This window comes from Onychomys torridus, chromosome 3 (genome assembly GCF_903995425.1).
Source record: "Onychomys torridus chromosome 3, mOncTor1.1, whole genome shotgun sequence".
NCBI classification, from domain to species: domain Eukaryota; kingdom Metazoa; phylum Chordata; class Mammalia; order Rodentia; family Cricetidae; genus Onychomys; species Onychomys torridus.
This window is the reverse complement of record NC_050445.1, coordinates 33,242,654-33,269,498: the sequence shown is the minus strand read 5'-3', so window position 1 is coordinate 33,269,498 and position 26,845 is coordinate 33,242,654. Positions and strand designations below refer to the sequence as shown.

At 40.0% G+C, this 26,845-nt stretch overlaps 1 protein-coding gene across 9 annotated transcripts in view; it reads right to left on the bottom strand.

Moving 5' to 3' along the window:
• Dgki (diacylglycerol kinase iota) overlaps nt 1-26,845 on the bottom strand; it is a 452,799-nt gene that overhangs the window by 144,443 nt on the left and 281,511 nt on the right. For 7 of the 9 annotated variants that reach the window (XM_036180454.1, XM_036180455.1, XM_036180459.1 and 4 more), the window contains 2 exons: nt 21,347-21,546; nt 16,268-16,330 (listed from right to left, as the gene is read on the bottom strand). In XM_036180454.1, coding sequence (XP_036036347.1) covers nt 16,268-16,330; nt 21,347-21,546 — 263 coding nt within the window. The remainder of the gene's footprint in view (nt 1-16,267; nt 16,331-21,346; nt 21,547-26,845) is intronic. The other 2 variants (XM_036180458.1, XM_036180463.1) reach the window with 1 other exon arrangement.

Here is a 26,845-nt window from a genome sequence, read left to right as displayed (position 1 = left end):
AAAATAACATTCTGTAGATTTGAATAGTTGGGATGAAGAGCAGTTGGGAACAATACATTATATACTTGTATGCTCAAGGTACATTACACGATAAAGATGTCCTTATGTAACCCAATACCACACACAATGAATAGACACCAATGGAAATTAAAATCAAAGCTTTGTAATAATCACAATAAAATAACATAATAACAGTGGGAACTGAAGCAAGGGCAGAATTAAGTCCCTATGATTCTAACCTATCAGACCAAAGTCATTTTCACATTAAAAAACACGTCCATGAAATAGAGGGTTCCTGGTTACTAAAAAGTTTCTTAGGATTCTAGGATAAAATGCTGGTTTGAGGTACTTTTAGGACTGTAGCCTGCAAAAGCAGGGAATGTTATTTTGTTGTTCTGACTGGAGGGAGAATCTTGAGAACAAGGAGTTCCTCGGATGGAGCCAGAGAGACATAATGTGACTCACAAGCCATCCGGATGACTTAGCTCTCCTGTGACAGACATTTTCTATGTCAGGACTCAATGTCTGTTTAGTAAACAAAGATCTCACACATATTTGCTGTTTAGAAAGCTTCACATGGGTTTACAATCCCAGACTGTTTTATTATCCTGTTAAATCATATTCACAGATGACAAATTGAGTTTCTTTTGTTGAAGAGGGGTATGGGGGAAGTGCTATAATTTGCACAGCTTTAAAAAATGTCATTTCACAGAAGAAAATGTGTGGCCTTTCACACGTGACAGGAAGAGCACTAGGATTAAGTTTGCAAATACAGGCATGTATGCCCCCTTTCCAAATTCTCAGAGTCCTTGGGTGAACTGAATAGTGTTATTTGAATGAATGTACCAAGAAAATGAGGCAAAATAAATTGCCATAGTTATGTTGCAACATTTATTTCATATACAAACCAATGGGGAGATGAGATAAAGAATTAAGCCTTGTTTGTTGTTTGTTTATGACTAAAAATAGTCCATCAAAGTAATAAAAGCAATGGTCAAGAAACATGAAGCAATAACAGAGCAAAAATCAATTTAATGCAACATGCTGTTCCTCCAGAGGATGGAGTGTGGCCACCACAGGAGTAGTTAAGGTCAGTTAAGGGCACTGGCTTCGGAAGGGATCACAGGACTCCAGGCTCCTTGGCCCTTCATGTTTGGTGAAGTGACCTCTCATTCACTCTCATAAATGCTGCTGTCATCTGCCTGGAGTAATGCAGCCCAGGTGAGCCCTCAGGGAAGCCCATGTCACCCTGTTTCAACAGTTAGCCTCTAAAGCTGTGAGCTAAAAATAAAAAACAAAACTCTTTAGAAAGTTACCTTGCCTTGAAATTCTTGCTACACTAATAAAATAGTGACACCGACAGCAATGCTTTAAGCCCACTGGGTCAGGAACCTTGGGATGAGTGCACTCCAGTGCATGTCCCTATTGAAATGAGACACTGAAAATTATGCATTAGATTTGCTTTCCTGGGAAAGAGACTTGATCAGAAGACTAGTCCCTGCTTTATTCTAGATGAATGTGACCAGATGTGATGAGTAATCTTCACTGTTGTACTGGCTTCAGAATCACCTAATAGACAGCCAGCCTGTGGGTGTGTCTGTGAAGGTGATTCCAGACATGACTGAGAAAGCAATATCTACCGTAAAGTGGGTGATAACAGCCCATGGCGAGAGACAAATCTCTATAAAAATGGGAAAGGTGACCACTGGCAATCTTCTTCTTGTTTTCAATCTGTCCAGATGTGAGCAAACAGCCTGGCACTCCTCCAACCACACCTTGACAGGTGTTCTGGGCACCAGGCCTTCCTCACCATGCTAGGCTGTGCCCTCAGCTCTGAGCCAGAGTAAACCTTCCCTCTGGTGAGGCATTTGGCTAAAGCAATGGAAAAGGTAACTCATAAAACCTCAAAATTTATTTAAACATTGCATAAGAAACATTTTTTGCTGGGTGGTGGTGGCACACGCCTTTAATCCCAGCACTCAGGAGGCAAAGCCAGGCAGATCTCTGTTCAAGGCCAGCCTGGTCTACAGAATGAGATCCAGGACAGGCACCAAAACTACACAGTGAAACACCTGTCTCGAAAAAAACAAAAGAAAAAAAGAAAAAGAAAAGAAAAGAAACATTTTTCTTAAATGGCTTAACAGTACACATAAATATGTTATGTATGCTTGGAATTTATTTATTTACTTATGTATTATTGGGTTTGTATGCATGATGTGTGTTCAAACATATGTGCCACAGCATGTGTATGGAAATTAGATGACAATTTTGTGTAATCTTTTTCTTTTTCCACCTTATATAGGTTCCAGGGAGTGAACTCAGGTCACCAGCATGCAAGGCAGGACTGCCTGTAGCCACTGGGCCATCTCACTGACCCATAAAGTATTTTATAGTCATATTTACAAACATTTTAGAAAATCAACTGTCAAAGAAACTTCTAGAAATTTACTTTATCTTGACTAGACGGGAACTAATATTTTCTCTTCTCTGTTTTGACTTCTTTCTTTGCTTCAGGTTCAGAATTGCTTGCCAAAGTCCAGAATGCTCAGTGCAGATGCATCAACCAGCCTTTTCCCCTTCTTATGTCTTTTAAAATACATAGTCTTGGGGCTGGAGAGATGGCTCAGAGGTTAAGAGCACTTGCTTATTCTTCCAAAGGTCCTGAGTTCAATTCCCAGCAACCACATGGTGGCTCACAACCATCTGAAATGAGATTTGGTGCCCTCTTCTGGCCTGCAGGAATATGTGCAGATAGAATACTGTATACACAATGAATGAATAAATCTTATTAAAAAAATACATACTCTTTTCATTTCATGCAAGTGTCTCAGGGTGTTATGACAGACCAGGAAAACTCAACTGAATTAGTGTAATTAAACTCAAATTCTCTTAGAAGTGAAATTGCCTGGTGGTTCATCACCACGTCAGCAATGTAACCCAACACAAACAGGCTCTTGAACTGCTCAAAACAAAATGCTATTGATAGGTTCTTGTTGCTAACTCTGTTGGAAGACATTAGCTACCAAGACAGTGCTGGAGCAAAGGTGAACTGTGGCTCTTTTGTTCTCAAATGCAGTAACTATAGTGATAACATCCTACAGACTTCTCTCCTGGGTGGAGAATCCATTTATAAATAAATCTGTTGTTGATGGAGATGATCAGAATGACTCTCTTTCCATTTACAGTCTGAAGCCATTTCATGGTTGTCTTATAACAACCATGTTGTCTTAGGAGTTCATATTTGAACTAAATTGAAAGCACCTCTTGTTCAGCTACTTTATTTTATAGAAAATGAATCTGAAGACAGGCCAACAACTTCACTCTGAACCCATGTAATGAATTCTGAAAATACGCTTACATAAAAGGGCAATTTCCTTCATCTCCCTCTATATCCTTTAATAAAAAATATTTTCAAGAATTAAATGAGTGCAAGAGCTAGGCATAAGGCTGTCTTCAACCTGCTAGTGACACCCAGAGAAGATTACAAAAGTCCAAATCCAATGGATTTAGTATGGTGCCGCTAGAAGACTAGTGCCCCACCCCTATATGCCAAGTGTCTCAGCATAGGACTTGGAATATGCAGAGAATAGGTATTTTATGAGGAAATTAAGTTAAAATAAGATTGTGATCGTGGAATCAAGCACACCAGACCATTTTCTTTATAGGAAGAAGGAATCTGGTGGACTCCATGGAAGCATGTAGAGAAGACAGCCATCTCCAGGTCTAGGAGACAGGGTTCAGAAGCCAGCCTTGGCCTCACCCTGACTCAGTGGTCCAGCCTCCTGAACTACAAGAAAACCAATTCTGTGACTTCAGCTGCTCAGTGTGAGGGGCTTTGTTAAGGAAGCCCAAGAAAATTCACAGAAGTGCCAATCCAAATGCAGTGAGGGCCCACTATTTGGTTTAATGTCACAGTTAAAATTAACAAATATGTATATTTACACACACGCACATATGCACGCATGCATGCATGCATGCACGCACATCACTATATATAAAATGATAAAATAAAAAATTTCACTCTCCCAAGTTTCAAGAAGGCCCCCAAATCCCTGTAAACTCCACACATCCCTGGCATGGCTTGTTAGGCCCCAATTTCCACTTCCCCTGACAGAAGATGTGCTATTCAGGAAAAATTGAAACCATGACTTCGTGTTCACTGAACTTTTATTGTTTTTTTTTTAAATGCTAGAGTTTTATATGTTTGTTTTCCCTTCTTTACAGTACAGGGGAATCAAATCCAGGCTCTTATACAGGCTAGCTAAATACTCTTTCACTGAGCTACAGATCCCAATCCTAAATTATTTTATACTTTAAAAAATTATTTTTTGTTAAGACCAGCAAGATGGCTCAATGGCCCTACGCCTGACCACCTGGGCTCAGTTCCTGAAACCTACATTGTGAAAGGAGAAAATTAATTCCCACAATGCCCTCTGATTGCCAAACATGTGTAATAACACATGTGCACAAAAAAAAATCTCAAACAGATAATGCAAAAAAAATTACTAAAAAATACACATAAATTATTCTCACCCCTTTTCTGTTACTCAATAAATATACTTAAGAGCATGTTTGATTAAGAAACATTGCCAAGGATTCTCTCTCTCTTGTCCCAAAGCTGACTTTGACAATGGTCCCTTATGCCCTGCACACCCAGGCCAGCAAAACTAGCCCCAAATACTAACCCTACTCTTGATGTGAACTTTTATTATATAAAAAGTGCTGAGTCTAAAGATTGTCCATCCACCTACATAGATATGAATAATTTACCTATAAATATAAATTTTAAAAGCAACGTGATATACTTTTCAACATCCAGGGAATCCTTAATGCATTGGGCCTTTACATAAGTGTACTGGATCCTGAGTCCTGTACTGACCTCTGCTATAGGAGAACACAGAAGCCAACCCTCACTGGAGGTGGAAGCATAGCCCTTCCTGGTAAGCCTGACTCTGACCCTCCCTGCAGGAGGAAGTATGCATGGCCCTTTCTGATAAGCCTGATGCTGACCCTCCCTGCAGGGGCAAGTATGACCATTCCTGCTAAGCCTATACTCACAGCACAGTCACTAAGCCTTCTAAGAGTTTCTAAGTCCTTCAGCTGTGCTAGAATTTAACTAGCTGTGCTAGGTATCTTTCTAAACCTTTATAAATATATATATAAATATAAATATAAATATAATATATATATATATATATATATATATATATATATATATATATATATATATATAAAACAACACTTGAAATCTGCAACTTTAAAGAGCCAAACACCTAAGATGTGTAAAACTGAGTCCTTGTTCACAGAATCTCTCCTCTCTCTCATCAATTGGATTCCTGGCGCCTGGCTGTGGATCTCTGTGTCTGTTTCCATCAGTCACCAGATGAAGGCTCTATGATGACAGTTAGGGCATTCACCCATCTGATCACCAGAGAAGGCCAGTTCAGGTACCCTCTCAACTATTACCAGTAGTCTAAGGTGGGGTCATCCTTGTGGATTCCTGGGGACTTCCCAGCACTCTGCTTCTCCCTATTCCCAATGATGTCTTTATTTATCATGGTATCTCTTTCCTTGCTCTCCCACTCTGTCTCTGTTCCAGCTCAAAACTCCCATTCCCCTATGTTCTTATCCCCCATCCCTTGCCCTCCATTATGAGCAAGGGACATTGAGATCATGATGGGAAATCGTACAGAGATGGCCAGCCAAACTAGTGGAAATGCATGAACTGTGAACAATAGATGTGGAGCCCCCATGGTACTGGACTAGGCCCTCTAGATAAGTGAGACAGTTGTTTAGCTTGAACTGTTTAGGGGGGCCCCAAGTAGTGGGATCAGGATCCATTTCTAGTGCGTGGAGCCTAGTGTCTATGGTGGGACACCTTATGCAGCCTTGGTGCAGGGAGGAGGGGCTTGAACGTGCCTCCACTGAATGTACCAGGCTCTGCTGACTCCCCATGAGAGACCTTGCATTGGAGGAGGTGGGAATGGGAGGTGGGTTGTGGGGGAAGGCTGGGGGGCAGGAAGAGGGACGACAGGGGAATCTGTAGTTGGTATGTAAAATGAATAGAAAATTTAATAAAATTTTAAAAAAGGAAAAAAACTGAATCCTTAGTAACTCACATCTGCTTTTCTTTATTTAAAAAGCTTATGTGGTACAATTTGATTAAAATATGTAACTCATATACAGATACACATTGGAAATGATTAGAGTTTGTATTGATGATAGAGTTCAATGTCTTAAGCACCATCCTCAAAGAAAATAGGCCTGTGTTTTAACCCTAAATTTATGGACTTACAGTGTTTTAGAAAGCAAGCTTCCTACTATTTCTTTTCCATTTTCTTATCTATGAAAGAGGCATGACAATAATCAATAATGCAATGCAGTCACGAAGGCGCTCAGCTGATCACAATACAATGCTTAATGCCATGTAGGTATATGTCACCTCTCTGGCCAACTGTAAAACCCACGTGGGTTCTTACAGAAGCAAGATAAGGCCTTAACTATGTTTTCCAAGGCAGTGCAGAACCTACCCTTTTGCTTAGTGCCCAGAACCAAAAATGACCCTGCAGTCCCATGACTGATCTTGTTGATGTCTCCTTTGGGGGCAAATTTTAATGGGATTTAGAGTCATGCCTTGGATTTACCACAACAGAACTTCAGAGCTGATGAGAATCCCAAGAATCAAATTTATTTTAAAATCTGTCTTAAAAAATACAAAAGGATAAGGGAAACCATCGTCTGTGCTGTACAGACAAAGGCTGGTGTGTCCAGATGCCCAAATCAGAAGCTTGCTGCTGTGGGGGAGGAGGAGGGTCAGGTTAGGAGGGGATGCTTCCCCAGAGACCCTTGCTTCCCCTGTCCTTCTGTCATGACGTCCCTGGGCAGACTAAAGACGAGACAGAAGGAAGGAGCTCAAGGGAAAACCTGCATGACATAAAGACCCAAGAAGACCATCGCTCGAGTTGCAGCCTGGACATTGGTTTGGAAGCAGCCTGAGAGAAAACCAGAGAACTCCTTACTTGCTTCCCCCACCCCACCCCCGTACTGCTCCATTTATCATGTCTGTCACATGAACTATCAGGGAAGAGTGACAGAAGGAAAGAAAAGGAAAGGTGTGTGTGTGTGTGTGTGTGTGTGTGTGTGTGTGTGTGTGTGTGTGATGACAAATGATCCAGAAACTGGGGACAGTGGAGTCAAATGATTAGTCTGATAACAGAAAATGTGAGTGTTTGTGTTTAGGGAGAGGCAGGAAAGAAAAGCTGGGACTGGGCAAAGCTGGGCAGAGGTTTGGGTCAATGGAGGCTCACTAAAATTATAAGGAAAAGTATTTTTATCCCTCCTGTTCAGAGGCAATTGTTCAAGAATATAATAAAAATAACAATTGTGAACAAATTCATTAAACACAGTTGGGGTGACTACATCTTTTAGTATCCTTAAAACTGGTTTTGGAAGTGAGAAAACATGATACAAATTTTCAAATCCACGAATCTGAATCTGGACATTTTCTGTCTCAGACCCTTCTAGAAGCTCAGCTGGTTTGGCAGTGCCATTCACCCTGAGGCCCTCATTAAGGTTTGTGCATTTTCTATCAAGAGCTTGATCTGTGAAATCAAACCACATCTGAGGTCCCATCCTTCTCCATGAAAGGCAAGCCTCACAATTTACAAAGACGTGCATGTAGATACCTTTCGCCAGCATGTGTGTTGCTTCCTGATACCATCCTTGGTGAAGAAAAGACTTTATCAAAAGAAGAAAAAGGAAAGGCCATTTGCAGAATGTTTATCTTCCAATTCCAAGTCTTATTTTCTAATTAGAGGGTCAGGATTACATAAACAAGACAGGCAGATGTGGTATGATATACCACACAAGGTTAAGGGGATGTCAGGAAAGCTTTGATGTGACTAGCTGATGAAGACAATTACAGAATTTTCTAATGAGTTGCAGAGACTAGTATACCTCCTGGACCAGAAGCATGCAGACATTAAACCACAGGTGGGTGGCCTGTTTGCTTCAGTCATGAAGATTGAAGGTTCTTGGTTCTGCATCTGCAGTTTTTCAACTATGGAACTTTAAATCTAACCCAAAACAGAACCTTAAAAAAATGGCATAGTGACAACATTTCTCCTTCTCTCTGTCAAACTCTACTTTTGCAATGAAAATCAATTTACTTTTTACCCTTTACCAAGAAGCCTTCATTTATCAAAATCAATTTTGCAAAGCTGAGTCATATTCAGCCCCTCGTCAGATATGGCAAGTTACCCTGTCCTTCTGGGTCTGTCTCTAACCCTACATTCCCTAAGGCAGTAAGCAAAACCACACAAGTTATCATCAGGCAGATCCTGTTTGTGTCTAGATCATAACTTTGGTGTAGGACAGTGTGTTACATGTAACATATGCCTATGGTAGTTAGGATGGCCTGGCGTCTGCAGAGATGCTTTGTTGCCATTAGTTGTGTGGCATGTGCTGAGTAGCTGGAGTGGGTAATAAGGAAAGACCCAGGACGATGGATCTGTGTACTGAAGATGCTCTAGACCTGGGATGTTGGCCCAGGTGATCTGATGGATGGAGAGCTCTACACCATTCTTTCTCCCTAACTAAATAAAGCAATAAAACAGCCATAGGGGAACTTTGGAAAGTGAGAACTAGCAACAGACTGGGGAAGGAGGCCTGAATGCAGACTCTCTTCTCCCTGCTAGTGAGCTTCCTTGCTCTCTGCCTCCTGTAGACCAGTAGACCACAGTTGGACTCCAGCAGCATCCACACTGAGATGTAGGCAGGGAGAGGGCTGGGAGGAGGCCTGGGCTCTGCTTTGAGTTCAAGAAAGGGACACCTCAGAACTGAGTCCCTGAGAAAAACAATTTTTCCCCTTCATTTACTCACACTTCAGATTTGGGTTGTTTCACTGTACTGGCAGCCACCATGACAAAGTCTCTAAAGTAGCTAAGACTACTAACATCAAGAAGAGGATTTCCTTTCTGATCTCAGGAACTGTGATGCCCAGAGGGTGCAACCAACCTTCATTGCTTCCCTCTCTCTTTCCGTCACAGTCCTAGGCACAAACACATAGGGTAGGGAAGTGACTGACGCTTTAATTTTCTGGTTGAAGGACTAAGAGAGGAATGACTACCTAGAGGAAGGAGCTCAGGCAGTGACTTCATAAAGGTTTCTGTGCCCTGCACTCAGGGCCTCTCTCCAGGCAGCATTTATGTGAACACCATCCTCAGCATCTGGCCATCGACTTTAAGAAGCTAGAAGACTGATCCTGCCCGGGGCCCTATACTGGTGACATGGTATGGACATGCTGACCAATGGAAGAACACCAAAAAGCATTTTCCAACCCTGTGGACAGTCAGAATTTGTGGCTTGAACTTCATCGTGTCATCTGTCTACTAAGGATAAAAGAAAAAAACAAAGAAAAATAAAAATACTCAAATTCCTTAAGGTGCCAGAACAAGATTAAACAAAACAAACTCAACCTGAGCAGAAGAGAGGAAGTTATAAATGGCAAAACCCAATGACATTTCAAACAGGAAATCAACCAGGAAGGGCAATGTGACCAACAGACAATTTGAGGGGGTAGGGATAAAACAGAACTCTGCCAAGACTGACTGATACATTGAATTACAAATACCAGGAATGAAAGAGAACTCTCACTACAGACTCCACACAAATAAAAGAGATAAGGAAATCCTTTTCACAATCCCATACATATTAATTGCCAGCATACAGGAAATGGACAAATTCTTTGAAAAATCAAACAACTATAAAAAATTCACCAAAGTAAAGATAAATAACCTGAATAGTCCTAGAACTTATAAAATAATTGTATCTGCTGGTTAAAGGTTTATTACTTTTTTTATTTTCTGTGTATAAATATTTGCCTGCATGCATATATGCATATTATATGTGTGCTTGCTTAGTACCCAGGGAAGCCAGAAGAGATTGTTAGGTCCTCTGGAACTGGAGTCACAGGCAGTTGTGACCCAGATCATCAGGGAGAGTACTATGTGCTCCTGTTGAACATTGTCTCTCTCTTTCTCTATCTCTTTCTCTCCCCACCCCCAGGTCCTTCAATATTTAAAGGTTGAAAGAAAAATCCTGATGCCCACATGGCCTCCCTCACTGGCAAATTCTAACAAACAGGGAAATGGTTCAGCAGTTCAGCGTGCTGGCTGCTTACCTAGGACCTGGGTTGGCGACTTGAGCCACACGACAACTCACAACCATCTGTAATTCCAATTCCAGGGGTTAGGACATCCTCTTCTCTCCTCAGGTGACACCAGGCATGCATGTGGTGAACAGACATACATGCAAGCAAACACCCACACATAACATAAATTGAAATTAACCTAACAGTGGAAATAAAAGTGACTTCCTAAAATTGAGAGCAAAACAAGGGTGACCATTCTTATTTAATACCATACTAGACACCCTAGCCGATACAACAATTCAAAAGAAACACACGTAGACAGATTGGAATAAAATGAGCCAAGCTATTCCAATTGATAAACTGGAGGATGTTGTCAGATTCAAACTAAAAATAGTTCTTAAGCTGGGCTACAGGATATGATATAAGGTCAGTGCATAGAAATCCACATTACTCTATAGACTATCACTGAGACATTGAAAACCAGCGCCTTTAAAACATCCAAAATTATCATTAGAAATAGATACAAAAAAATGAAATACCTAGGAACAAATACAGTAAAACATGCACAAGTCTGTATGTTGAAAACTACTATAATGATGGCCAAAAAAAGCATTCCAGGATTACAAAGTTCAGCACAGCCAAATAAACAAACATATATAAAAGAAAACCTCAATAGTTTTTATTTTGGCCTACAGTCAGTACAATTCTAGTCAAAATATTGTTAGGATGTTTAAAAACATAGGCAAATGGCGGATGGCACATCTGTATTAACCACCCCTTCCCCACCCTACCCTACTCGCTCCACCCCTGCCCATCCAAGGCTCACGGAATACCAGAGAAGAGGGGGTGGAAAGAATGTGAGAGCCAGAGGACTGGGTGGGATAAGCAAAATTCTGTCTTGTGGACAGTACCTGGCTATTGTATCCATGAATGAACTCACTCAACAGCAGCTGTAGTTACCTGCATAAGACCTGTACCCGATCAAGCCAGTAAAATTCCAGCAAAGATAGTGGAGCAGATCCTGAGGCACTGCTCCTAGCTGAAGAGCTATTGGCAGTTAGTGGTTACTGGGGAAGAGACAGGCATTTTTCTCTGGGGGTATGGCTGCTGGTAGGTTGTCCATGTCCCAGTGGGTGATCCTACACCCATGCATATACAGGCAGCACTAATTGGACTCAGTGGGCTATATAGATGAAAGAAAGAAAGAAAGAGAGAAAAAGAAAGAAAGGAAGGAAGGAAGGAAGGAAGGAAGGAAGGAAGGAAGGAAGAAAAGAAGGAAGGGAGAGAGAGAGAAAGAAAGAAAGAAAGAAAGAAAGAAAGAAAGAAAGAAAGAAAGAAGGGAAAGAAGGAAGAAGAGGAAGGGATGGATGGATGGATGGAAAGATGGACAGAGGGAGAGAGGGAGGAAAAAGTAGTACATGTAGTATGGGAGGGAGAGGTGTTAGGGAACCCTAGAAGAAGGAGGAGAGGAGTGAGTGGCAGATATGATCAAGATACATTGACGACATGCATAAAAATTTCAAAGAATAAATAAAAATATTATTTTAAAAATAACTGATCATAGGCTGGAGAGATGGCTCAGAGGTTAAGAACACTGGCTGTTCTTCCAGAGGTCCTGAGTTCAATTCCCAGCAACCACATGGAAGCCCACAATCATCTGTACTGAGATCTGGCTCCCTCTTCTGGTGTGCAGGCAGAACAATGCATACATAATAAATGAATAAAAAAGAGTGTTCAAAAAAAAAGAAGTACTTAAAAAAATAACTGATCACCTAATCATCATTAAAATTTTTTGCTGTACTTTGTTGTACAAAGGATTATCAGAATATTGAAAACACAAGAGGCATATATAGAGAGAATATTTTAAAGGCCTGGGGTTTACAATAAGGACCAAAGTAAATTCAACAGGCAGAAAATAAATGACCAAATAAAAAGCAACCAAAGGGCTACAGACAGCTAAGTTAATTGAATACTTGCTTTAACAAACACAAAACCCTGGGTTCAGTTCCCAGCAGCAAACACACCTTGTCAGGTGGTAGTCAACTATAACCCCACCCCTCGAGGTGCAGAGGCAGGAACACCAGATTTCAAGGTCATCCTAGGCTATATAATGAGTTGGAGGCCAGCCTGGGATATGTGAGACCCACTCAGAAACCAACCAACCAAATAACCAACAACAACGACCAAATGATTTGAACATTTGCAAAGAGAATAAGTACATGACAAATAAGAATGTGGAAAGATGTTTAGTATGGTTAGCCACTTGGGAACACAAACGAAACTATCATGTAACAAAACCAGACTCCCACCACAGAGATTAATAGCTAAGCTGACAGTGCAACCATCAGCAGAATACCAGATGCAACAGGGCATGATGAGAACTCTCATACGTCACTGGTAGAAAGGCAAAATGGCAAAACCACCCTGAAAACCGTTTTCTCTTTGCTCTCCTATTAAGGAAAGTAAATCTACTTGCCATGTGGATCCAACCACCTCATTTCCAGACATTTAACCCAAAGTAATGAAAACTTGTTTTTATACAAAATCTACTCCTAATGGTTTGAGCATTCTTAACAATCATTTTAAACTGGCAATAACCCAGGTATCTTTCAGTGGGTGAATGGAAACAGCCACAGAGTGGAAGGTAGCTCAAAAATAAAAACCAACAAATGACCGATCCATATGGCAACTTGAATAAATATCAAAGATGTTATTATATTCAGCTGAAGTGTGTTACATATTATTTGACTCTACATTTGTGGAAATCTCAAAGCCACAAATCTGTGGTGATCAGGGGCTGTCAGATGTTGGTTGATGAGAGTAACCAAAGACAATGGGGTGAATTACCGGGCAGTATTGTGGAGGAAAATTAGTGACACACTATCTGTATCCTGGTGAAGGTGATGGATATATGAATTTACACTTGCTTCAAAACTCAAAGGACTATGCCAGAAGAAACAATGTTGCTGCATATTAGTTTCACATATTTAGAAAACAAAATCAGCCGTGACAAATACTCGGTAAATAATTGCCAACCTAGAAATGCATTTCAGATCTCTCTGTTGTTGTTGTGTAATTGCACTCTAGTCAGCTCAGTCAGGTCTGTGGCTGGCATGTTAATTTCCCCAGGCAGAACTTAGCTTTTTGATCTCAACATCTTTAATAGCCCAGCATATCTGGTGTCTGAAGTAAATAGCGTTGAAAGATGGAAATGATGAGTCAAATGTAAACGGATCACATTATTTCGTTTCTATGCTGGAAGAGCAAGAAGGAAATGGAACCCGGGGAGAAGTGGCCACGAAAGGGGGAAAGAACTCTAGAAAGCCTCACTTCGAGGCTTCATGTGCTTTGTATCAGATGCGAAGTTGGAGTGAGTGGCTGAAGGATTTAAGGCTATTATTCACAATGTAAGAAATGAAGTGCGCATGTGCCCTCCAGTGACTACTTCCCTTTGAGGACACTTATCACAGAGCTTATTAACTCTCTAAGCTTCGTTGTAGAAGATGTGTGTATAAATAGTCTCAGCTTAGCTTTGTTTTATTTAGTGAATGGAGCATTAAACACTTTTGTTTAAAATCCATCAATTCATATGTGGCTACACAGGATCAAAATATTGCATAATGCTAGGGGCTGGAGAGATGGCTCCAAGCTTAAGAACATGTACTGCTTTTGAAGAGGGGAGGGGTTCTATTCCCAGGACCCACATCAGGGTTGCTTATAACCACCTGGAACTCCAACTTCAGGGGATCCAATTGTCCATTTCTGAACTCCATTGGCACCTGAATTCATGTGCACATACCCCCACACACAATTTTTAAATAATAAAAATAAACCATTTCCATAGAGCTGAAATTTTGTATGTTTTTGGGTATGAGTTTTATGTCATGATTCCTAACAATCTATGTCTTACCTTCTTATCACCACATTACAAAAAAAAAAAAAAAAAAAATCACCAGAAAACTAGAGAAAAGGATGCTTTCCAGAGAAGGGTACTTCAGATCATTTCAAGGAGCTTTAGGAGCAGCAGAGGGGCCCCTTCAAAGATTCTAAGAGCATCTATTCCAAGAGCAAAAAACAGGTTCTGAGAGAAACAGAAAACCAAGCTATCTCAGTTCAGGATGCCAAGTCGGGACTGTCACAGGAGCAAAGCAATGTTAGCAAGCTGAGAATGTCTAGGCTTCTCACACAGCATGGGTAGAGAAGGCTAAGCCACCACCTGTTCATGATAGAAAGGCACAAAATGAAGCTGGGCTTGGGCTTCTCTCCATGTCCTTGCTCTATTTGAGAGACTGTACCACCCCACCTGGTTTCTATATGCCACCAAGGTGTCCTAAGTTTTATTACACAAATACTCCCATCTGTTTGTTATTCAAGGCAGTAGTATCTGTATGCTGTAATAGTATGACACAGACAAAATATTTTCATACTAATGCTATAGTTTTAAAGTAGCCACACCTACTTTCTGCTGTACCTATAGAAATGAGTACCATTTATCTTACTGTTGCTACATGTTCCTAGAGTACAAAATAAACAGCCCCACTTAAGATTCATGGCTATAATGTTGAAACAACCAAGCCAGGGATAGAAATTCAAGCGCTCTCACAATCCACTTCTGTTGCTGACATTCTCATGTCTTTGATCTCTGTCAGTGGAGCCTCTAAGAGCAGGATCACAGAAGACTGACAGCCAGTTTTTCCAAGACAAGTTTACTGAGGAGCCTACAGAGTGGAGAATTTTACCCTGCAAGCATCAGTAGATTGGAAATGAAATACTATCACCCTATTGGGTTTTGATTGTTCAATTATAAGCCTCGTGCTCCACATGGGTACTAAGTGGTTGTGCTGGTCACTCACTAGATCTGCAGCATAAAACAGTACCTGGAACTCAGCCAAGTAAAAAAGAAACATTCCTCAATTAATACATAGTTTTAATAAATGGGAATCTATAAGATGGAAACAAGGTCGAGTAACTAAGCTTTGGAAGTACCTGTAACACCAGTAGATTTCAGATTTTACACAGTTTCTCATACACACATATTTTCCTACTCATCAATCCCACCATCTAACTGTAGCTTGGTTTCACAATGCTCTAACAGGGTCTGTGGATAGGTCTGGAACACAAAGATTCATAGGGATATATTGTCAAGCACCTCAAGTGTGGGATATACACATAGAGAGTTCAGACAATGCAAACCAAATTAAACTTTAGAAACTATAACATATTCATCACCAGTGAACTCCAGTGAGGAATGATAGATTCCAATAACAGGAATCAAGGAAGAATTCTTTGAGAATGTGATCACTCCACCGGGTCTGGAGAAATACACAGACTCCAACGAGGTGGAAGGTTACATGAGTTTGGAAGCTTGAGTTTGAGTCTCACTGTATGGCTTGTTAGTGTGTAACCTTGGACATGTATATAGAAAAGAGAGTGCTATTACATATGCATAGTATCACCTGAGAATAAATTGCTTAACAGATGCAAAGCACCTAGTAGAGTACTTGAAGCATAGTAAACAGTAGGTAACAACTATTACATGGGGCAGACAAACCACTGTTTAGCACCAAAAACTAATATTTCCATTTTGTTTATTTAATTTCACCAAAAAATAAAAAGACCCTGGAGTACATTGAGCATAAACCTCTAAATATGCATAATAATAAATTATTGCTAACTCGGTGACAGCTCAGGGCCACTGGTTACTGTATAACAGCTGTGGTTCTTTGGTACAAAAATAAGCTCCACATACAATGTTAAGGCCATAAGCACTTCCTCAAATGTATCTGTAATGCTATGGTCCAACAGTCCTACCACACTTTGAAAAATAACAATGCTTAGCATAGACTGTTACACCGACCCACACGACCACGGGCCCTGAAGTATCTCATAGAAAGATGAAAGTGCAAATACATAGTGCTGGAGACATACAAAGCATAAAGAACTCTACTGCTCCATTTCACATAACAAAAAAAAAAGAGGGTAATGAAAGCATCTATGATTAGGTGGTCCCCTTCTCTGAGCAGCAGACCTGTGGAGGAAAAGGATGCCTCAGGTGATCTACCCCTGAGGAGGAGAAGTTGGGGAAAGAGTGTCAAAACAGAATGGCACTGTACTCACATGGTAAAGGAGCCGGGGGGAGCAGACACTCGCCGCAGGTCCGCAGCTTGCACCTGATGGATGCTAGAGGCAGCAGGGAATGAGCAGCGAAGACAGGGTCAGCAGGACAGCGTGGACAAACAAGGAACAAGCCGGGGAGAAAAAGAGAGACATACAAAGTTTAAACAGAAATTAAATGAGTGCATCACCAACAGTGATGAAAGAAAAAAAAATAAAATTAAAAAAAAGGAAATCAAGCCAGCCACAGGAAGTAATCCAGAGAAGCCGGTGATAGCAGTGAAGCCAACAGGGACACATGGAAGCAGCAAATTCCAGGCAAGCCACACACTGGAGCACAGGGCCAAGGCGGGAGGGCAGGCTGCGGGCACAGGACGCATCGTCAGCGGCACCTTCGCTCCAGGACATTCAAGACAGCTCAAGGGCAGAGGTACAGGTTTCCACATCAGAGTGGGAAACCAGCACCACTGACTTCCACTTGAGGAGATGAGCCAGTTTCCTCTCTGTACCTCGCCTTTGAGAGCCATCAGAGAGACATCTTGAAAAGAGGGACTCAACTACCTTGAGCTTCATTCAGCGAAATAGAAAAGGCTTTCTGGGAGCTCCAGCAATCATTTTTAAAAAATCCATTTTCATCCCTCGAGTGCCTTAGTTTCACTCATATTCTATGTACAAAAGTGAAACCATGAACATAAACCATAAGCATCTCTCGCCTTCCTTTATTCGCTTGTGGTGGAGAGAGTCCACAAAAACTATTAGAAAATGGACATTGCACAATGTAACAAGAATAACCCCCAAACTCACTCTCACTTCTGCACTGTCACCCTCTTTCCCTCTTTGATTTAAATTTTTCTAAGTGCTAAGAAACAGCTCCCAAGATTCTTCATCTACTGGGTACATATATTCTCACAGAAGGTCACCCCATAAGTTTCAGTGTTCTATCCACATTATCTTCAAAGACTCTCTGTTAAAACCAACAATATGCCTCAGTAGCAAAGGATGGTGAGACCCAGTTGCCCAATCCAAAGGTAGCTAACTAGAACTCTTGCTGTTGTGCAAAATGTCTGTCTTTCATAGTTGCTAGTGAAGTTAAGGGTAACAGCTGAAGCCGTCTCTTGCACACCAGTTATTTTAAGCTTCTGACCACATTCAATGTTGCTTCATAATACAGAACATAATAAAATGTATCTGGTTATCATATTGCTAGGATATTAGTTTAAAAAAAACTGGACAACATATCTGACATTTTGTGGAGAAAATATTTACTGGACTCCATAATCTTTGTAGATTCAAATGTTATAATAAAATGAAGTATGTTCCCTTGACAATATGGAGTTAGTGAACACATTTTATTTTTGTATATACTAATAAAATTGGCATTATCTTCTAGAAAATATTTTTCATTTCATAATAAATATGGACTAAGTGGTATCATGAAGGCCTATTATTTAGCTGTCTCTCATGGAGATCCTTCCAATTATGCATGTAACCATATCTAAATGATCCAATACCTGTCCTACACTTGTAAGAGAACATCTTCAGAACATATTTTATATTACCTCTATATTCTTGAGATTTTAGATAGATGTTATTTTATTGATAGTTGCTAAGAAATGTCACATAAATCAAAGTATAATGGGGTCCACTTGTGAGTCAATACGTGTCTCAGAGATGATGACAGGTACCAGAAGTCCTTAGAGGAGAAATCTAGGGCCTCCCCACAGAGCAGAGCAGAGAGAAGCCAGAACTGCTAAAACTAGCTAGGGGACGGTTCTTGGTGGAAGCAGTCCACAATGTGGATTCTGCACTGTGAGCCAGACTGGCAGATAAAAGGAGCAAGGGAGGCCACTGTGAGAAGAAAAATCAGGGGCAAAAGAGTGATCAAGAAAGGTAACAGTTTCCTGTGACAAAGGAGAACAGGATGAGGATGGCAAAGACCAAAAACATCTGTGAAGATAAGGAACATGAGCTTTCCACTTTTAGGAAGACCATTCTAATTGATGTAGAGGAAAAAACTGTCTTTCTGAAGAGGGGCAGCAGAGTGAGCTAGAGAACATATTAACAGTTTCCTAGAGAACAGAAGAGATGGTGTGTATTAAGTATGTGAGTGATGAACTGAACGTGGGTTTCAAGGAACGTGCTAGCTAAGCCTGCTAAGTGTAGAAAAGCGGAGATGAGTGAGATGGCCCCAGGAGCCAGAGGTATGATGAATGAGCATATGGGTGAGAAATAGACTCCTGTGGATGACAAGGAGGAAACACGCAGGGAACAGAGTTAAGAGTCTGGTTCTCCGTGTGCAATCTAAGATTGCCACAAAACCTCATTAAGGAAAACACTGTCAACGGCAGTGTTTGAGGAATAGTCTTCAGTTTTGGAAAAGAGTCAAGGCTGAAATCACAAATCTAAGATTCAACATCCCAAAGAAACAGCAGACGTGTGAGACACACCAGCATTCAAGGGAAGAAGATACAGTTATTTCAGGAACCACACTATTAAAATAGCAAGTCTTCCCAGATAACAAGAATGAAAGGAACTCAATTCCTTAGATGAACTAACAGCTATCTTCCCTTCATTGGGAATAATAAACACATACACACCACCCCCACCACCACCACCCACACACACATGCATACATACACATTTGCACGCACACACATATGCATACACATGCACGCACACACACGCCTTTGAGATACAAACTTTACCACTGTAAACTAGTTGTCTGCCTCTTCTAGTAAAAAAAGATATATAAGCAAATGAATCAAATGGAATGGTTTTTAGTTTATAAAAAAATAAAGCAAGAAAGAGAGAAAGGAAGGAAGGAAAAGAAGCAAGGAAGGAAAGAGAAACAAAGTAGGCAGAAAGAAAGGGAGATAGAGAAAGAAAAGAGTAACATCATACAATGGTGGACAAGACAGAGAGATGTTCAAAGGCCCAGAAGGCTAAAGAAAAAGTCTTCAAATCCAGGTTGACTTTAAACTTGAAACTCTACTTGGAAATACAGAGGAAGAAATTAGATCTAAAAACAGAGAGAGGGAAATAAAGTAATGTTTTATAATGAAGTAGAAATAAACTAACTATAAAGATGAAAAAAGATTAAAGAGAGGGAAAGCCAGGTTTAGTGAACAAGTATGACTAGATAACCAGGTTTATTCCTTTTTCTTTAAAAAAGTACTGTTAGTACTGATTTCCTTAAAATATAGTGAAGTAATTTCATATATAGTGATTAAAATATTTCTTATTCTCCAAATTTTAATTCCTTTTTGAAAACTGAATAGTGTGCTCTGACTCCCATTGCATATAGGTCTCCTGTGTGACATGGGCTGTTACAATGGAACACTACCCCAGCTAGGAAGAGTCAGTATTTTTTAAGACGAGGATGCTCTTGGACACCTGTACAATTAAGTGCAAGAAATACCATATATCATGCATGCCATGAGGACAAAACCAAAAATTTTGTGTATTTATTTTGCATATGAACAAACCCAAATGAACTCTAATTAATAGGATTACCTAGAAAAGACAATTTCTTGTTGACAGAAGCATAAACGTTGTTTGAAACTGAACACCTAAAAACAGTTTTATGTCTAAGAAGGTCATGAGATCATACCCTTCACTTCAGCAACAGCAAACTCACTGAGCTTTAATCTAATCTTTTCATAGATGATCTACAGGTGACCTAGGCACCTCAGCCACTGTACAAATTCAGAGGTAACCTTCCATTCATTACTTCTTAGGTTTCTGTCAAACCACTGTGTCATGGTTTGACTAGCATTTGTAGAAGACATAAGGAGAGCCAGATACAACTGCTGATGTCTTGTCTTTTTTAAACAATATAAACTCAACCATTATGTCTTCAACCTAGAAGAGGGAGAAGGCAGCAAGGACAGAAAGCATCAGCAATGTGCCAAGAGTTTTGCCAGCTGCAAACTGTAAATAAAGCAAGAACCATCAACTCAGAGGAAATGGAATAAACAGAAGCTGTAGGAAACAACCAGGACAATGTTCCAGGAAGTCCAGACTCCAAGAACAGAGGAAGAGGACTTCTCCTGCCAGCCTCCAACTGAGAAGCGGATGCTGAAAGCTGAAGTGCCTGGAGAGCACTGTCTGGTGCTCTTCCTGAGCATATGCTGCCATGGAGAGAGGTGACAGGAGCTGTGGCCCCTGCGTCATCAGCTATTCTGGGAACTTGTGCAGATTCTCCCCTTGACTTCATGAACACATGGCAAAGCATGCCCCTGCCTTGCAGGCACCACCAGGAAGCTAGCCATTCAGTAAATAGGTAACCATGCAACACGGACAGCAAACAGGAGGTGCACCTTTGAGGCCCCTCACTGTGACAGAGAATGACCCAAGTCTAAGCCCTGAAATGACCTGAGGCATGATGGCATGATATCTAGAAGATACTCAAAAAGATGACCCAAATCCTCTTCTCTCTCCAGCTACCTCTCCAATCCCAAGCAGACAATTAAGTCACCAATTTGAGTAAAGTACACTAGAAAAAGAACATATGTTCTGTGTTACCTATTCTTTATTGTCTTACCTTGAATCAATTTATCAAAACACCTAAAAAAAAGGAAAAAGTATAGGAAGGAAGGGATACAAGGTGTTTGAAGTAGACATAGTGAGTTGACTTAAGTATGGACAGTAGTTGCGGACTTGGAGGGCAAAACTGAGTTGAAGCATCAGAGGACATGGGACCCCAAAAGGAAAGGTAGGGAAAGGGACTACTCATTGACAGGCAGAAAGAAATACAACATAAAAAGGGGCTAGTTACAGACCTCTCTAAACCAAACTAAAAATTAAAACCAGCTCACCTGAACACAATAGATACCTAAGAGGTCAGTGAAGGAGAGTGATCTATCTTACATCCAACAAAATTTACCCCAAAGAAGGACAAATAACCATCAAATAAAAGGTAAAACTGGTTGCACATGTTCCCATGACAGCAATCTAGGGCCTGTGGTGCTTTCTTGACTTTTCTCCCCTTTCCAACACAGTGAGGTCCCCAGACCATGCACATGCTCTGCCATCTGCTTTCCAGTATCTCCATGTCACCCAGGAAGGCAAGCCAAGACTCACTCATTGAGCAAAGGCATGGAGGTTCTCCGCTTGCTCTTCTGTACCATGTTGGCCTGATTCCTCAAGGAGATCCGAATCATGGCAGGTGCCAACCTACACGGTTCCCCATCTACTTGCATGGGGATGGACTTGTAAGTCAGAAGCATCACTTCCCGACACTGGTGCAGCCTTTCTCCGTGGCCCCCAACTTGCAGGGCAGCCTATCCAAACAAGGCAAAGAGGAGCCAAGAGTCAGTGACTAGGATTTCAGAACGTCACACCTAAATCCATTGCAGATAACCAAAAGCCTTTGATAACATCAACAAAACTCATCAGCAAGTACTTGAAGAAATGATAGCTACAAATGAATTAAATATGCAAAGCTTCTGAGGAACTGTACCATAAATTCCCATAGATAACCACTTTCCATTTGACACAGTATAAATCTAAATGTAGCTGTGCCAGTAAAAGGATGAATGCATTTTTATGTATCTTGCATGTTGGGGTGGCATGCTATAAGTCAGAGAACAATTTGCAGGAGTGGATTTTCTCCTTCTACCATGTAGATCCCAGGAGTCATAATGCCAAGCTTGGTGGCATGTGCCTTCATCTGCTGAACCATCTTAACAGCCCCCATGCCAAATTAATTAACACGAAATCTTCCCTTAAAGTTATCTATTCCCATTAAGTAAATAACATCAGCATAACAACATATAAGTAAAACGGGCAAAATCATCTTTGCCAACTCGTAAATTGCACTTACTAATGCTTGGATGTACAGCTATCCTTAGCAAAATTTAAAACTTGGACAAGATTTTTTTTTTAAGTCAAGCCTCTTCAAACCATTTCAAATCTGTTTCAATAAATACAGTGATAAAAATAAACAAAAAATGAGTTATTCAATTTAAGACATTCTGAAAGCTTTAAAGTCTAAAATATAACCTAGTACACTTATGAAATCACTCTGTAACTAAGTTTGGAAAATAAATGCCCAAATATAATTAGAATAATGTGGAAGAATATAAAGATCAATGGATATTTTACTATCCTTATTAGAGACAGAATCAAAATGTTTTATTTGAAAAAAAAAAAACATGTTGTTAAAATACTGGTGTTCGTCCACCAACAGAGACAATGAATGGGAATGTTCAGAGAAAAATACACTCATCTTTCTGAGGACATGATCTTATGAATGCAACAATACAGCTTATTGAGTGAATGATGAATAATTTAGCCAAGGGTGTTGGGAATAGTTCTCAGTACATATAGAAAACTATAATCAATATAATATTCCATATCAGATACAAAGAAAAAAATGAAAAAAAGAAATACAAAAATTTCCACCCTGAAAGACAAAGCAAAGTATTTGTTCCATCTTCCATGGTTTGGAGAGTTATTGTTGTGGATGATGATATTGTTATCGTTTCTTTTTATCAAAAGAAGATGCTACCATGAAGCTGATTATTCTGACCTTGAAGCACCAATCTCCCTGCTTCAACCTCTTTAGTACTGGGATTACAGACCTGTACCACTACACAGCACTACTGTTTGGATCTCAGTTGGATGTGTTGAATGTTTGTTTTCCAGTTTATGGCATTACTGGGAGATGGTAGAATCTTTAAGAAGTAGAGCCTTGTGGGACTAAGTTAGGTCACTGGTGTCATGCCTTTGAAGGGCCACCAGGACCCTAGCCCCTCTCAACTGAGTTTACTCTTTCTATAACATGCCCCTGCCATGATGTGCTGCCATGGCATAAACTCAAATACAACGCCCAAGTGACCACTGATGGAACTGTGAGCCAAAATAAACTTCCTTTAAACGCCAATTGTCTAGACATTTGGTCACAGTACTTGAGCTCCTCTCTCTTTTTCAAGCATCCTCTCTGGCAGTGGCTAGTCCTCCTCTGTGATTCCATTCCCAGGCCACCTCTCACTCTTTGACTCACACAAACAGTGCAGCAACGGGCCCACTTCTCGTGGAATAAATCACTCCCTTTCAGAAAACTGCCTCCTGCTTCACAACCCTCAGGAAAAAGCCAGCTTTTCCAGAATGTCATGTCTCCAAAGTTCTAATGATTACCTGGGCTCCTTAGAACTAATACCACCATTTAAGCCCACTCTCTTTGTAGCATCTAAAGTGACAGAGACTGTGTGGCTGGTGACTTATGAGCAGGTAATCTACAGACTGTCCTCTTTTCTGTTCTTCTAACATCTTCTAACTAACCTTCTGTGCTTTGACAGCCTCAGTGAAACTAGCCCATGTGGGCTCCTCCCTCTCTGACCCACTATGCGAGTCAAGAAGGAAGAAATTCTACCTAGATGACTAGTAGTAGCACCATGACCAGTTAGTTCACAATGTCCCACTCAAGCTTTGGCAACCATTCTCTTTCCACAGAGCTATGTCATTAAGTTTTCTTGTTTTCCCCCCCATTTCATCAAGAATTATACTGAACACCAGCATGCTGGAAAGTCTCATTATGCTAGATGCTGTAGAAGCCTTGTAGTAGCAACAGTAAGCAAGAGTACTTTTCCAATGAGTGCCCATATAATTAAATACTTACAAAGGAACTAATCTTACCTCCCTTTTCCCAGATGGGAACTGATTTGGGTTTATTGTTATGATCTCTTTCAGCACTAGTATTTTATGATTCTAGGTTATGCCTATAATTCAATGATAGCATGTTCTCAAATACAACCTCCCCCCCCCCATCTTGAATCATCTCTCCTTTCTCTCCATCTGCCATGGTATTAATGTCCAGTCATTGTCAAGATAAAATGGAGCAGATAGCATGTGGTGTGAGTAGAAAATTTCCTTAAAAAGAAAAATGAAAAAAAAAAAAAAAAAAGGCAGGGAGTTGATCTGAAAATTCTCTTCTAGCCATTGCATATAAGATCTAAAATTCACTAATAATTTTACTTATCTTATGCTTGCAAATCCCCTTTTAATGACAAGATAAAGACTTTGAAAAATCTAAATATTCTTTCTCATTGAGAGTATTTGAATGCATGTGTGCCCTTTTCTCCTTTGTTCATTAGACATAGATTCTAACCAGTACTAACAGGTTATGACTAAGATCATAACAGGACAAAGAGGAAGAAAAATGCCCACTTGATTTCACAGCCCTTAGAAAGACATTAAGCTAAGGATCTATGGCACAATTTAGAGAAAAATCTCTGCTTTAAAGTTACTTTAAGAAATAACCGTTACTCTAAAATCTGTAATATCCTGAAAGTTAAAATAGTGACAGAATCAACAATACATTCTGAGAAATGGGATAAGCCAGGTTTGTATAAATCTGGGAAGAAACACATCCTACTGACATTTTTAAACTCTCAACTGTTAGTATTCATCATTTATATTAGACATGTTTTGTATCTTGTAAAGAAAGAATTTAAAAATGTAATGTTAAAACAATATGTACTGGATAAAAATAAAATAGAATCTAGATTACATTCAATAAATCATCTACTCAGTAGATGATCAATGGAACTTGATATAGAAAGAAGAAACTGTGATCCATACAGAAGGAAAAAATGAAATTATCTCACAGGAAAGCTTAGTAGCAAATTGGATCCTGCGGGAAGAAATGGGTCACAGAAGATGGAAACAGATCGATAGATATTACTGATCTCAGCAACACAGACAGGAATGTTCCACGTTATCCCACTGTCTTTGAGACAGTAATTAGCAAACTCTTTAACTTAACCCATAGGGATAGAATAATAGTGCAGACAGGACATGGATAAAAGTCATCCTTCAATTTCATGAGAATCAATGCAACCAAAACAGACTGCATACAAAGAAAACCACAGCAGTGTGCAGAGCAACGCCCATGCCACCATCACCAAATGATTTCCATGTTCTAACTTATCAAAACTATGAAACCCACACACAGCAAAGCACATTTTCCAACATGAGTAAACAAAGGATGGGAAGGAAGGACAATTGCCCTGGTTTACTGGAGTGAGGACCACATTATCACAAAGGTCCTTGTAAGGGAAAAAGCAAGGTGACAGGAAAGAGCCAATGAGAGGTGACATAAGAACCCAGAGCAGTAAAGATGGAGCTATCAGCCAAAGAATGCAGAAGACCATAATTCCACCTTTCTGAACAAACACATGTAAAAACCATAGCTATGTGATCTAAAGTCACTGTCTGTGGTACAGTCTGTTTACAGACTCATGGAGAGGGGAATCAGGCCTTCATACCCACAAGTGAGTCCATCCAGCTTTGATGGACAGTTCCAATCTTTTGGTCAAGTATATAGCCTGGTGAAACCACAAGTCACAAGTATGTAAAGGGGATAGGTAGAGTTGGAGGGTGGGTTTGATAGGGATAGGGACTGAAAGGAGGTACTTTAGGACATGTGAAATTGTCAAAGAACAAAATTACTATAAAGGCAACTAAGCAAGACATAAAAATAAATGGATGGAAGGAAATAGAATTCAGGGAGAGAGAGATCCAGGACAATTCCTACAGAAGAGGAAACTTCACTCAGCAATAACACTAGAGAAAAGAACGAATGTATTTAATGGAGGAATACTAATTTGTATAACACACAAATTTTCTCTAGTTCGGTTACTTACTTAAACATGAAACCTTAAACTTTAAATAATAAAGGAGAATGCTTTCCCAGGATAAATCAGAATTTATAAAGATTTTAAGTGTGTGTGTGTGTGTGTGTGTGTGTGTGTGTGTGTGTGTGTGTGTAGCCCTAACACAAATTAGGCCTAATTATAAAACTAGAGGTCTCAAAAGTGTTCATGGCGAATCTTAGAGGAAGCAGGTTATTAAGGTGGGGTGGGAATGTTGAAAGACTAATGAAAATGACATAAATACAGTGTATTTATGTATAAAATTCTCAAAAAATTATAAATAAAATAAATAATGTTGAAAATGCATGTTCCTTAAAAGAGATACGAAGAACACACACACAAAAAGCAGATAGGACACATTTGCAATAAATAAGTCTCTCAAAAGACTCGTATCTAGAGTATATCTCTTGCAACTCAATAATAAAGGGTGAACCACTCATAAACATATACAAAAATATAGATTGTTTTGAAAGACGAAGTGTAATAATGAAGATGTGCCTGTCCTTACTCATCTGTGTTGTTTAGTAGGCAATAACTATTTGTTCCAGAGTTCTGCAACTTCACAAGGCATACCTAACTCCTTCAGGCATTTGTTCTCCATCACCACTTTTATTATCTGTAGAATTTCTACAACAGCTCTCATCACTCAGCACATTATGACTGTGTCAGTAAATATTAAAGAAAGTGATGTTGTAATTTTTAGTAAGAGTTTTAAAAACATTTATAGCATTGAATCAATGCCTCCTTCCCTGGGGATTTGTCATAACAACTTGAACTGAGAGAGTTCACACACAACATTAATTACAGGGTTGTTTATGACACCAAACATCAGAAGCATGAAAGTTACATAAAGGAACGATTATTATGTAAATTGTGGTATGCTTATACAATAAAAACATAGTTTACCACTTGTAGTGCATTTTTG